Below are 14,323 nucleotides of genomic sequence, written 5' to 3' on the forward strand. Positions count from 1 at the left end.
AATCCTGCACCGTGTCCCAAACTGAATCCCAAGAGAAAGAATTCTTATCGAACTGACTTCTCTGACGCCGCAGGCATGGAGTCATGTTCCCTCAATAGATGACTATAGTCCAAATCGTATGACGAATGCAAAACAAAGTAAAGCTAAATAGTATTCAGCAGAGCAGAGAAAGGGGCCACAAGTGGACATTACTGGAGCTAGGGGAGGAATTTTGTTTCTACTAGCAATGTACCGGTAATTATTTTTGCCTCAAGCATTACACACACAGAAACACTCCACCCACGTGAACAAATTAGTGTGGATGCCGGAGTGATGGGCGGTGTAACTGTCATGCAGCTGAACAGTTAGGGTATAATTTATTGGTATAATTATTTGGTGTAATTGGGGTAAGCCTGCTCTTGGGCCTTCTCAAGAAGTCTCGGGAAGTGCATCAATCTAAACACCCAGACCCCATCTCCATATGCCGTTCCTGCTGAGATTTGAACGCAGAAAGGCAGTCCCTAAGCCGTGTCTATTGAATGGACAGTCCTTGCCACTTGAACAACAAAAAAACAGATTTATCATTTTTTGGAACAGTATAGTTATGTGCCAAAAAGTGAGATCATGGACAGAAACGTATCCCATGGGATTGCGTTGTCATCCTTACGATGCTTGACAAATCCATCCATTTTCTTGACCGCTTATTCCTCACAAGGGTCGCGGGGGGTGCTGGAGCCCATCTCAGCTGGCTTTGGGCAGTAGGCGGGGTACACCCTGGACTGGTTGCCAGCCTATCGCAGTGCTTGACAAATGTCCACCATATCTGAGGATTGTTACATTTTTTGTGAATGTGATGTATTAACATTGGTTGCAGTTCAGTTTTTTTCTTTGGCATTTCGGCTAAGTGACAATCTCTTATTTACATGCTATTTCAATTGAGTAACTCTAACCACTTTAGGATAATCAATCAATATAGGTCACGTTTCAGGTGACGTGTTATTAGCATTCACTAAAGAGTCAACTCATAATGGCACAAATAATAGATTTTAGTTTGTTGGATATTTGCAATGCAATTGTGTGAATTGGTTCAAAACTAGCACGTCCTATTTACTATGTCACAAGTTCACTACACTAGTTTTAAGTAATAGTGCAGCAATTCATTTGACATTTTATAATTCCTACTTTACTGCTGCCAAGTGTGAGCTGAATTTGTGTTGTGCATTATGTTCTAAATGAAAAAATATACAAATGATACAAATTATGTTTCTTTCCTCTGATTTTCATAGTCTATACCAGGGGTGTCAAACATACGGCCCGCGGGCCGGATCAGGTCCGCAAATGGGTTTAATCCTGCCCACGAGATGATTTTGTAAAGTTAAAAAAACAAAAACAAAATTGTAATGTCTGACTAATTAATCAGCCGGCCACAATCAAAACATAAATTTATAATTTCACAAGCAGTCCTCAGATGAGCAATGCAACTTGTACGGGGAAACGTTGTCCTGGATGTCGTCTTTTTACACACAACTTAAACTACGGTTTGTTTAATTATGATAATTTTTTTGTCATCATACACCGACATTAATGTTTTAAATACGACACAAATTCTATTACTGGTAACAGAAATAGATATGACAATGATTAATGTCCTTATAACATCATTAACTGCGCCACGCAAGGCATTCTGGGAACAATATATATGCAATTCAGGTAGATTTAACACGTCCGGAATGTATACCGGCAAATTGTTGCCACCGCCATTTGCATTTGTGTTATTTTTCGGAACAATGATTACAGTTGAGCTCCGTAATTTAGGGCTAGTCCACGAAATTTTGCGTATAAATGACAGCAATTGTTTTTAAGTTACCGGTATATGCCGTTATTTTCCCGATGCGGCCCACTTGATAATATGTTTTCCTCCATTCGGCCCCTCAGCTAACACGAGTTTGACACCCCTGGTCTATACAATTGGCACTCAGCATAATCTTAAAGTCATCAACTGCATAATCTGAATGTTTATAAACAAATCTTCCAATGATAACAGTATTTCTTTAAAAAAAATAACAGTTTTAGTTAAAATGCACTGTTCCAAATTATTATGCAGAGCAGTGTTTCAAGGTTTTTTATGGGTTGCAAAGAACAGAAACTAGTCATTTGCTGCAATGAGAAGTTATTTTAATCATAAACATCTTGCCAAGGTGTCTTCTTTGATAGAAGCTTCGCAAGCTTCACATTGAACTTGTGAGTGTAACAATCAGGTGGCTAAATGTCTTTGGTGTAATTTTTACTTTTGTCAGCAAAAGCAAGAAAATATGATCATCTGCCCTCTTTTCAATCCTTAAAAAACAAAAACATTATTACTCCAAGGCCTCCTTTCCTCCATGTCTTTACCCTGAAGGGTTAGTTAGCAGTGTGAATATTGGATAGGGACAGATTGTATGGCACGACGCAAGACCTACATACACAAACCTACACACAAAGGCAAAAGTATGACCTAACAATACTTATTTTTGCACAAAAATTTTATTTTCATATCTATAGGATCAAATGATCATTCTCAGGGTTTCACTCATTGTATTTTTATGACCAAACCTTGCTATTTTGACATGGACCTTTTTTGTCTTTGTGTTACAGTTTGAGGTTCCTTTTTACTCATTTATGTAATCACTATACTTTTCCCTAGGCTAAGACACATTTCATTAAAGAGATAATTCACTTATTTAGCCCATTATAGCAATAACAAGTTAATATTTTGTCTATAATTAATTTGATACTTTCATTATTTTTCACATACAATTAGTACCTTTAAAAACACATTTTGCAACTTGCTGTCGACTGAAAATTACATCACAAGGGCTCAGGTACCAATCACAGCTCAACTGTTTTCTAGATTTGGTCATGTGACATTCACAAGCTGAGCTGTGATTGGTTACCTGAGCCCTTATGATGTCATTTTCAGTCGACAGCAAGTTGCAAAATGTGTTTTTAAAAGGTACTAATTGTACATGAAAAATATTGAAAATATCAAATTTATTATAGGCAAAATATTAGGGATGTAACGATATCCAAATATCACGATACGTTATCACGAAATGAAGCTCACGATACGATAATTGTCACGATATTGTGGGGAGGTTTGTGATATTTAAAAAAGGTCACAATATTGTAAAAAAAAAAAAAGGAAAAAAAGAGCTCATACTAAAAAAAAAAAAAAAGCACAATATTGTGCTTTTGTACATAACAGCAATACATTTAAACTACTTTCAATCGCTAATAACACTTAATATTGAGGCACTTACTCGCTAATGCAAGCACACATTTAGTTCCTCCACGTATTGACTCGCTTCATAAGCATATTACAATGCCCTTCATCTGACAATTAGTGTATTTTAAACATAGAAGGGCCAAAACATACCTAATGAAAATTAAACTGCACTAAAAAAACTAGCCACCAGAGGGTGCTAGAACTGCACAAATGGAAATCAACTTGACTTTTTATGATAATACCATGAACATGACGACAACGATATTGTGGCAGTTTTAATATCACAATATCACGATATTGCAGGTATCGTTACATTTCTACAAAATATTAACGTTTGACTATTTATCTAAAAATGGCTAAATAAGTAAAGTATCCCTTTAAGAAAAAAAACAAAAAACAATTACCTGTATCTTTACAAAATAATAAGTGGCGGGACACATTGTTCTATACCAGCAACAAACAAGGCACTAACCAGTCATAGTATTAGTTACACCTGCTTCATCAAGAATCTCAACACGTCACATCACATGATTCAATTTTCAAAAACTATTTATTTTTTTTGTCATATCAACATTGATGAGTAGATCTAGATCTACATTAGATCTAGATTCTACATTAGATCTACATTCCCATTAGGCAGAGGATTTTATGTAAAATTAGGGTAGAGATGTGCCCAATAAAACCTGCTTTGCTCCAAATGCCAACTACACTAAGGTCAAAAGTCATCTATCACGAAGCAGCTGTGTATTTTTATTGCTTCCCCTTTTTCTCCTTTAATAAAATACAGCTAGATAGAAGATGAGCATATCATAGGTACTGTATATCCTCTAGTGGCATCATATGCCTGTCTCTGAATTATGTATAATGGGAGTTGGCTGTCAGGATGTAAATATAATGTGAGGAAAGGACATGGAAATAGTGTTGTGTGTGGACGGAAAAGGGGGAAAATCTTCAAAGCTGCCGAGTGTGCAGCTGAGACAGTGGGGGTAACATTTTCCTGTGGTTTGTAGGAATGCAGAGCAAGAACAAGTCTCATATGTGGCGTGTAGTTAGCATCACAGGATTCTACCGCTCCTAGAACCCACCACAGCCAAACTGACCTCCCGCTGTTAACCTCACACAGACGAAGACAAGAGACAAGGGGTGACAAGAAAGAGGTATTCTATTCACCCACTGAGAATGACATGTGCTGGAGAGATGAAGGGAGACAGGCAACACTAATCAGGCCATAGTGTTCTAATTACATCACACAACCTCCTTGCTGTGTCACACTGCCATCTCCACTTTATTGCTATGATTCTCAGAGCAGAGCGCCAGAGGGAGTCAGTCTGCACACTGTTTTCATCGCTGTCTTAAGGCTTCGTGGGACACACAGCAATGAAATCTACAGTTAAAAACAAGCCAAATCACTCTCCATTCCATTGTGGGAAGTCATTTCAGCTCAGCTCAGTCAAAACTGGGAAGATGATATCAGAAATATCATGTTGAGATGAGAATAATGATGTGAAGTATATTCAGCCTTGAAACTTAATAGAAAATCAATGTTACTGGAGGCTTCTGAAATGTCCTGGCTGTTAGATGGTGTTCATAAGAACTAATCTAAAGAACAATGACTTTGATTTCACAGTGATGAGAGTGGCAACAAAGCTAATAATAATTCTGTGCAGTTTAGCAGATCTGTAATAGTTGTTATTCACCACTTGATCACTATAGATTACAATGTCACTTTATGGTATTAATCAAATTGTGGATGAAATTACATTGGGAATGATCAATATTTTATAGTCACTGGAGGCTGTAAGGCATTGGTGCATCATTAAATGCACCTGGCGGAAAATAAAGATGGAAGAAAACATGGACTTTGCCATTATTTTACAGCTATAAACGGTTCCATAATTCTGGGACTTGGAGTGTATGTTTGAGAAATTTCTGAGAAATAGCCTTTTCCAAACAGCTCCCACAAGTCGGATGCAAAGAAAGGTCCAAGAACTCTCGGTAAGACTATAAATTAAAATTCAAGCGAACTAATAGGTCTGGTCCAACTCCTGGCTGGCCAATCAATAAGTGTTTCATCAAGTTGTAGCCTAAAACCTCAATGCTACCTGTCGGTCTGGCTGCCCATGGAGGAGCCTGTCGGGAAGATGGTTTGAGTGGCTGGCTCATTTACAGCCTTTCTGAGAGGCTGCCTCAGCACTGACAAACTCTGAATCCCTCTGCAGGGGTTGCTAGTTGGACAGACTACTCATCTTCCACTGGAGACAAACAAAGAGAGGGTTTGTTCCACTGGGAGCCTGCAGGCGGTGAATGCTACTTCCCTTCACTGAGAGGGAAAAAAAAAAACAGACAGGAGTGGGCCAAAGAAAGAGAGTTGAAGAATCCAATGACTTGAGAGGAAAGGGAAGCAAGTCAGAAAAAAAAAAAAGCTAGGAAGAGAACAGAGAAGAAAAGACAAAAGGAGTTGGACTTTTTACTGCAAGGACTCCCTATAAAAATACTTAATTCTCGAAGTACCACCACAATGACCACGCATAATTAACACTATACTACTACCACAATTTACTTTTATTTTCCTTGGTGTGATGTGCATTTATGTGAACATTTCTAAAGGAATGCAAGCCTACGGTAATGAACAGTAATGGAGAAGACTTTCTTCCAAAATGATTGTTTATACTCACGTCACGAGGCAAGATAATGATAACTAATGTACAAGATTCTGCTTATTCCCGCACTCACACATACAGTACAAATCTTAATACATGTAAATTGGTTTGTTTTTGTTGCTGTGAGGGATCACTTATCACTCATTTCTGTTTTTGTGATCCCGGTACAAACAGATGGGAACCACATCTGGTACCCAGCTGCAGAGGATAAAATGGAAGAGTCAAGCTATGACTTTTTTTTTTTTTAACAAGCATTTTATTGGGTCCATTTTGATTAAGAGTAAAAATGGATGTTCGATTCTTCGTATTCAATAACACCACCAATTTTACCATTTAGCTATTATTTTACCTCAGAGCTTCTGAGTTCCATAAAAACGAGAAACCTTGTCACTACTCCAAATAGAAATACATTTTTGCAACAGAACAGAATTTGAAATCAATCATATGTAGGCTAGGGCGGCACGGTAGTCGAGTGGTTAGCACGTCCGCTTCCCAGTTCTGAGGTCTCCGGTTCGAGTCCAGGCTCGGACCTTCCTGGGTGGAGTTTGCATGTTCTCCCCGTGCCCGCGTGGGTCTTCTCCGGGTACTCCGGTCTCCTCCCACATTCCAAAGACATGCATGGCAGGTTAATTGGGCGCTCCGAATTGTCCCTAGGTGTGCGTGTGAGTGTGGATGGTTGTTCGTCTCTGTGTGCCCTGCGATTGGTTGGCAACCAGTCCAGGGTGTCCCCTGCCTACTGCCCAGAGCCAGCTGAGATAGGCGCCAGCAGCCCCCGCGACCCTTGTGAGGAATAAGCGGTCAAGAAAATGGATGGATGGATATGTAGGCTACTGTGTGCAACAAAATAGAGTAGGGTCCGACCGATTAATCATCCGCCGATTACTGGCCTTCAAACATCGGCCAAAACAACCGGCCAATTGGGCCAAATGGACGATTATTTTCCCCTTAAAACGTTATGGAAATGCCTGAAGGATGGAATGCACCATTTTGCTTGTAGCATTAGCAAATAGCAAGAATGTAGCGTATGTTATTCTGGTTATTCTGTTGTCCTTAAGCGTCCTTTAAGCTGTTTAATGGCACAGCAGTTGGAGTTAACTGTAAAATTAAACACACAATGTTAAGCATTACATCCACTGTATATTTAAATAGAAAACATGCTTTGTTTTTAAAACATCGCTAGGCTAGCGCTAACAGGAAGTTAGCAAATGCTAACAGGTTAGCATCGGCTTCAGGAGTGTTTTTCCTTCAAATAACAAATATCCACGCACAAATCTTGTGGGAACACATACCCACAGATGAGATATCACTACGCAAAGGCACAAATTCTTCCCAAAGGTGAAAACGAGTTATTTTAATCGAAGTCAAGTTTCTTCTGTATTCGCTTTAAGTGTGTACACCATGGATGCACAGCACTACACTGCCGCCAAGAGGCCAAAACGCACAGGAACAGTCAGTATAGTTCTTAGTGGGGGGTGGGGGGGGGGGCGGGGGGGGGGGGGGGGGTTCCTTCGTTATTGTTTTAGTTTATTCTATTGTTATTTTTTCACTTTCTTATTATTGTTAGCCAATTAAGTCCCAACACTTGTGAAAATAACACTAAATGAAAATATCTAAACAAAAAGTTTAATGCTTTACAGCAGTTATCAGCAAGTAAGAATGGTTGTATTATTGACACATAATTTTACACAACAATATTCTATACTTAATAATATATATATTTTTTTTATATGGGCTTGTCATTCGAAGAAGAGAATCTTAATAGTGAAAGTTTGTGCGTGAGTGGCACCCATTGAAAAGGAATTGTGGAAGGGATTCATTTTATATATATTTTTATGTAATGGGTAGATTAATCTTTTTTTTTTCTGTCAAAAATCGATATCGGCATCGGCTTCAAAAAATACATATCGGTCAGGCCCTAAAATAGAGTATAAGGATGATTGCGTGAGCAGCATTCAAGTTTAGTGAATGCTGCAAAGCGCAGGATGAAAACAGAGAGAGGGGAAGCAGTCAGAAGGAAATGCCACTGCCTGTGATACAAAGACATGAGCGAGGAGAGAATAAAAAGGAGATGCTGACGAAAGAGGCAGATCGACTGATGGAGATGGAGAGAGAGCGAGAGGAGGGAGAAGAGTCATGTGGAGTCAGTTGCTCCAAATCAGCAGCTATGCTGTCAGAGCTCCTCACCATAGCAACAGTGAGTCATAGCATCGGTAAACAGAGGGAATGTTTTCTAAACGGAGACTGACTCGAAGATTAGCTGTGACATCACTACGTTTTTACAAGAATAGCACACCACAAACTGGTCCGCACGGGTAACAACACATGCTGTTACTATTTGTTTTCCTGTTAGATTTCCAATTCAAGCGTTGAATTTAGAGTTGACATGACTGACAGTGTTAGTACAGTAGTAGGGTTTGACACATTGGCAATTTGAGCTTATTATGCACAATCATGTCAAAAATAGTAGTGAAGGACTGCTCAGCATCATACTGAGGGGTGGCTCGAATCAGGGATGTACAATATTTCGAAAAATATCAGTGTAATATGGGTATAAAATATAATAGTAGTACAGCAAGCAGTACAAAAACTACAGCAACAATCATAAACATAATTAAATTAATATCTCGCTGACAGTGTTAATCAAGACTGAGCATAATTACATTTTAAAGGCTCAATTTTTAAACAACTCTTGTTTCACATCATTGGATTGAGTAGGTGTGCCTAATGGCGTGGCGAGCACTGAGCCAAAAGCTTTATCTGGCTCTAATAAATACTATTACATCTGCCTGAGCCTTTTATGAACACATATTTTTTCAGAGTTGTCGATTAAATATGAGGGGTGTGAATTGCCACGTACCTGATGATTCGATCCGTATCACGATTCATAGGTCACGATTCGATTCAATATTGATTAATCCCGATATGAATTTACAAGTCGATTGTTGTGATTTTTTTTTTATATACTCAATTTATAAAATACCTTTCAGTAAACTTGTACATATACCCTGTAAGATTTGTATGACATTTTATTATTTATTGATCTGAAACTTCAGTTTTATAACTGTGAGCCACTGTATTTAACAAACAGGAATTGAAATAAAATATTCAGGCTTAATGTTCCATTAATATAACATTCTTCCATGCTTAACGTGTGAAAGTTAGACGCTTTGTTGAATATTTTTCTATCAAAAATGGATGTTAAAAAATCGATTCGGCTGCCTATTGAATCGATTTGAGAATTGCGTGCTGTTGTATCGTGATATATTGCCGAATCGATTTTTTTCAACACCCCTATTAAATATAGTCACAAACATCCATTATGCGTACAAAAAACACACTAAACCCCCAATCAGCCCCACCGCTCACCACCTTCCATTTTACAAGTAATTGTCAGCAAAAATATGATGCAGCAGTGTTTCTACACTGCTACTCCAACATGAAGAAACGGAAATCCAAATGCAAGGTAAGTAGAGATGAGAATTAATGCAAGCTGTTCTAAGACTATGCAGCAGGCCAATGAGAAATTTTAGCCAATTCAAGTCAAGTCATCACAAGAGGCTCAAAGCTTCACAGTTGACAATTTTTTATTTTTTTTAACGACATCACCTGATCTAATTTAAGGATATGTTAAACAGATATGACAAAAAAATATATATTTTGTAACCGAAGCCCAACTTCCCCAAACCAAGGTGACTAATGGACAATTCTGAGCTAAACTTCACACGGATGTACATCTGTTGAGTTGTCACTGCCGCCTCACAGCTATTCTTCGCTCCCCTCACGAATAGTTAACTGTACTCTGATCGGTTCCATCTACTAGGTTGTTAACAATCCGTCTGTCAGTCCAAGCACAAAAATTTTAGCACTATATTCTGTGGTGGTTTTCTCCCCCACTCCTGGAAAATTTAGCTGCACTAGGCTGAAATCAGATCAAGAGAGTAGGACAAAGCGTTTGGTATTTTAAATAACACAATGTTATAAAACACAATTACAACTGATCTCATGCTTAAAGCGCAGAAAGCCTAGCTAATTTATCTCCCACCATTGAAGGAAGAAGAGAAGATTATAATCCTGATTATGTAATCATGTTTGTTTGCTTGTTCTACCTCTGTAGTGCAGTAACAGGCAACAGTATGGTGTTATTTTCTCCTGTGTAAATTCTATATATAATTTTGTGGTAGGTGCAAGTTGGAATTTTGGGGTAAAGTTTTGTTTTTGTTTTTTGTTTTTGTTTTTTTTAAGCAGCAACTGAAAGAGTTTCATATGCTTGCTGTTGCTGACCTTTTGGATTCAAGCTCTCATCTAAAGTGGGAGAAATGGGTCACCACACAAAAAAAGAAGAACAAGAACAAGAAAAAAGACAACAGTAAAACAAGTAACCCGTGTCTTAAAGTGAGAGTTAGTAGTTGAAATGACTCTTATTCAGGTCATTGTACAGTATTGAGAGAAAGTCCCATTCGTGCTTTTCTTGTTATTTGCACTGGAATAAGGCCCACCGAAGCGAGGAAATGAATTGCTAATGAACAAGCAAACAGGCGTGCACATGCACTTACATGCAAATCATCACCATTTTAGTACAACCAATTTGTATCTCGTATATACTGTCTGCACACATGAACGTTCACGAGACGGACATTCAAAATCAATCTTCCAATCATTTATAAACCCATAGAAATACAATGAATTTTACTTGGGTCCGGCAGTCGCTCAAAGTTAAATGAAATACATCACGGGCTCGATATTCATATATGGCGGGGAGCAGCTGCGCTCGAGTGTAAAAACTGGCACATCTTGATTTTCAAATGGTGGGTGTTCTGGTTTACCGAGGGCGTTGCTTTTGACATACACTCCGTGCATCAACTGGCAATTTAGTGGCTAAAAGTCAACTAAACTTTATGCATGCTGGAACCACATCTAACTATTGACGTAGGTAGTGTACGGTAATGCGATTTTGGTGAATTTCGTCAGGGGGATAGGCAGACAGATTCTGAGGTCTGTTGACATGTATTGGAAGTCATCGTATTTCATTCAGGCATTTCAAACCTGTCAATTGCAAGCATGCAGGCAAAAGTAAGTAGGCCAACTATAGCATTCAAACTTGGAGGAAGTGCAATGCGGCCACCGGTAGTAGCAAGACCGGGGATGGAAGTGGAGCTGCTTGTTTAGCGGACCCACCCTGACCGGCACAAAAGGGGGTGACTCCCTCACCCAGCACCGACCAATGCAGACAGCACTGCGATTGGCCAGCTGGATGACCTTTGATCCCAGTCCAATTGTGCTGTCAGCTGGGCCAACCCTTGCCCCCTTGAATGTGCGTACATGTGGCCAAGCAACAAAAGATAGCCAAGACTTAAAGTAACAACAAGACCTATACAAAGGGAAATGCTCTCAGCGGATGTGGAAAGTTTGCATGCGTGGAATGTATGCATGCGATGGATTAGGACTTGGGTGTACTGTATTCATGACAGTGTTCCAGCAGTTAGCTTCATCAGACCCAATTTGTCCTAAGAACCTCAACCAAATTTTAAACCCTCACTTGTAAATTCCAGACAAAACCCAGTCTTAATCTTGCTCCATATCGAAACCAAATAACCCTAACCAAAATAACGGACAACTGACAGTGACAAACTGGTGAAGGAAGTGTGGTTAAAATTAAATGAAGGATGACAGACAATTACAGTTGGGCTTGAAAAAAATGACGACTGACTAAAATGGAAGGGTGCCCAGGGTACTGATGAGTGACGGACCAGCAAACTTTTGTAAAATGCACACCACTGCACAAATACAGTCACAAATCACGGAAATCAAATCACAAATACAGTAGAACGAGTGGAAAAATCAAAATGCTAGGGAAACTAAGCCACGGACCAAAAATTATTAATATTTAGACTGAAAGAACACTTCAAACACTCCAACACAAGGAGTGCACGTAACCCAGAAGATCATTGTTTTGGAAGTCTGTCTGAGTATAATCAGATTTTTGTTCTCAGTTCGGTTACAAACGTTTGCTTTATTTTTACAAGGCAACTTTTGGTATGTCATGTTCTTCTTTGGTCCAAACCTGAAAACCAAGTTATTGAAATCATTTAGTGGAAACATAAACTTACGCTTGCCACAAATCTAACCTTGATACCCCCTCTGCCAATCCAGAATTACATATATATAAAAAAGGGAAGTTTTTTCTTTATAGTTTTGAAGCTTCTGGTGACAGTCACACAGATGTACAAAAAAAAAAAGCAGAATTTCAGGCCAGCAGTTAGCAGTAACACACACACACACACACAAAAAGAAAAACACTACTTGAATGCCCACAAACTGCTGGTCTTCCAACACAAACGTGTTTTTATCACCCTTGTCTGTAAAATGACATGTAACACAGTAGCAATGTGATGGTTTGCAAAAACCTCTGCTTTGAGACACGTTTGTAAAAGTGTTTTTCGGTTTACAAAATGCTGTTAGCTATGAACAAACCAAAATGACAGCTTTTAGTCTACTTAAAAGCGGTACTGCGTAAATTGTTTGTATCAAATCTTAGCTAGCTATCTTTGCACCAGTAGTAACCAACACTAAACTATCATCACCTTCTCTTATACCACATTTGCAGGTGGTTTACAGCTTTTGGGCTACAGTAGCCTGAACCCATCACCTACTCTTTTAATGTACATGTGATTCTCTCTTGCTTTCTGAGGCAATGGGTCAGGGTGGGGGGGGAAGCACTACTCTCTACAGAATGGCATGTCATGGAACAGATGGAGCTCAACAGACAATGGAACTGCATGTACGTATTCTCTGACCCCTATACAAAAGATTGTGCCGTAAATGACACTTTCTTGGGTACCGTGGTTTGCCTCTCAATAAATCATTAATAATAATCTGTGTGTAAACCTTGAGATTACATGACAAGGCCTGAAAAATACACAAGTTGACAGATTGAGAGGATCAGGTAGATGTAGAACTATTGACCACTGGAACTGTTCTGGAACTATTCTTGAACCAAACGAGTCTCGAGTATGAGTCTCTTTTTTTGTTTACATTCATTGTGTTTATTTATTGTTCAAGATAAATAAAGATTATATCAAATCAAGTAATAATGATAAACACTGAAAAACTGACAGAAACAGAGGGAAAGATAAATATAAACAATGGACTATTTGGACGTTCATTTATTTACCATATATCACATAAACATTGTTTTAAGGCAAACCAAAGTTCCACTATGCTATAGTTTTTGTTTTGTTCAGTTTTCTCCCACCATTGTGGACGTGTGCTGTTACCATAAGCAGAGTCACGTTTGATTCATTTCACATACCCGATAGACAAATTGGAGAGATGCTCATTGCCCATCCAATAATAAATCACTCATCTACTCCACTTACAATCTCTAAGTGCATCGTGCTATTGTTACATATAGCCCTTTCCCTGAACCATGGAAGTAAAGAGAGATGCAGGATTGTATTGAATTGAATTCAGCCAACTCACCCACAACAACGACGGATGATCGGCTCCTCTCAGTAAATCCAGCGCGAGAATGTATTTAAAAAAAGAGACTTCAATGGTATTTCCGAAGATGCCAAAGATCTTCTCCACCCGCTCAGTGATTCTATGACGGCAATGTATGGTGTCGCTGTTAGGCGTTACTCAAGCAGGCTGCCACTCTCTCACACTCACGCACTCAGCACACGCACACACATAACACGCGGCGTTACAAGACAACCTTACGCATGCATTGAAGCTAAAAGGCATCAAAAAGAAGGATGCTTTCAAGTCAGCGTTGATTTGTGTGGCGCATAAGTAGGGAAGCTCGGATGCTTTGCCTGTTCACTGTGCACTTACTGGGCTGCTCCCCTCCGGCTCCACCCGCTAAGACTGCCTTCCCAGTGCGCCCATTGGCACACACGACCGGACATGCAAATCCACACTTCCCATTGATGTTTTCCAGAAAGGACAGGGGAAAGGGGGGGAAAGGCAGGCGTGTTTCCATCGCTCCACTGCGCCACTGTGCGGTAAACCGCCCCACCGTGGCTGCTCTCCACTTGACGTCACTATACATGGAAAGCGCATAAAAATGTGTGTGTGCGTGCGTGTGCGTGCGTGTGGGGTGTTTGGTTGTTCGGTTGGTGGGTACAAAATCGAGATTACTCCATGCCCTGGGTTTTAAACATCAATTTAATTTTCTTTTTGGTTCTTTTTGAGTTGTTATTCGCTTTATCAAATTACTTTAAAATTCTGTGGAGTTCAGAAAATTGATGGATGGTCTCTTCTTATAACCCCACAGCTTACAAGGACCGACAACACTAGTAACTTTGATATATAAAATTCCCCCAGAAAATAATGGCAATTTTCTATTCTTGTAATCTCTCATTTGTAGTTCCTGATGGTAAAACGGCCACAATAGGTTGCAAGTACCGATACCTTGAAA

General features: G+C 39.3%; 1 protein-coding gene across 3 annotated transcripts in view; it reads right to left on the reverse strand.

The window, feature by feature from the left end:
* Nucleotides 1–13,892, reverse strand: part of numbl (NUMB like endocytic adaptor protein) — a 63,444-nt gene extending 49,552 nt beyond the window's left edge. The window contains exons 1-2 of one of the 3 annotated variants that reach the window (XM_077541613.1): nt 13,738–13,885; nt 13,384–13,504 (exon numbers count right to left, since the gene is read on the reverse strand). Coding sequence is in view for 1 of the 3 variants with exons in the window: in XM_077541608.1 (XP_077397734.1) it covers nt 13,738–13,811 (74 nt within the window). In the remaining 2 variants the exon portion in view is untranslated. The other 2 variants (XM_077541608.1, XM_077541612.1) reach the window with 2 other exon arrangements.
* Between the last annotated feature and the right edge of the window lie 431 nt (nt 13,893–14,323).

Source organism: Festucalex cinctus, chromosome 13 (genome assembly GCF_051991245.1).
Source record: "Festucalex cinctus isolate MCC-2025b chromosome 13, RoL_Fcin_1.0, whole genome shotgun sequence".
In the NCBI taxonomy this organism is placed as follows: Eukaryota; Metazoa; Chordata; class Actinopteri; order Syngnathiformes; family Syngnathidae; genus Festucalex; species Festucalex cinctus.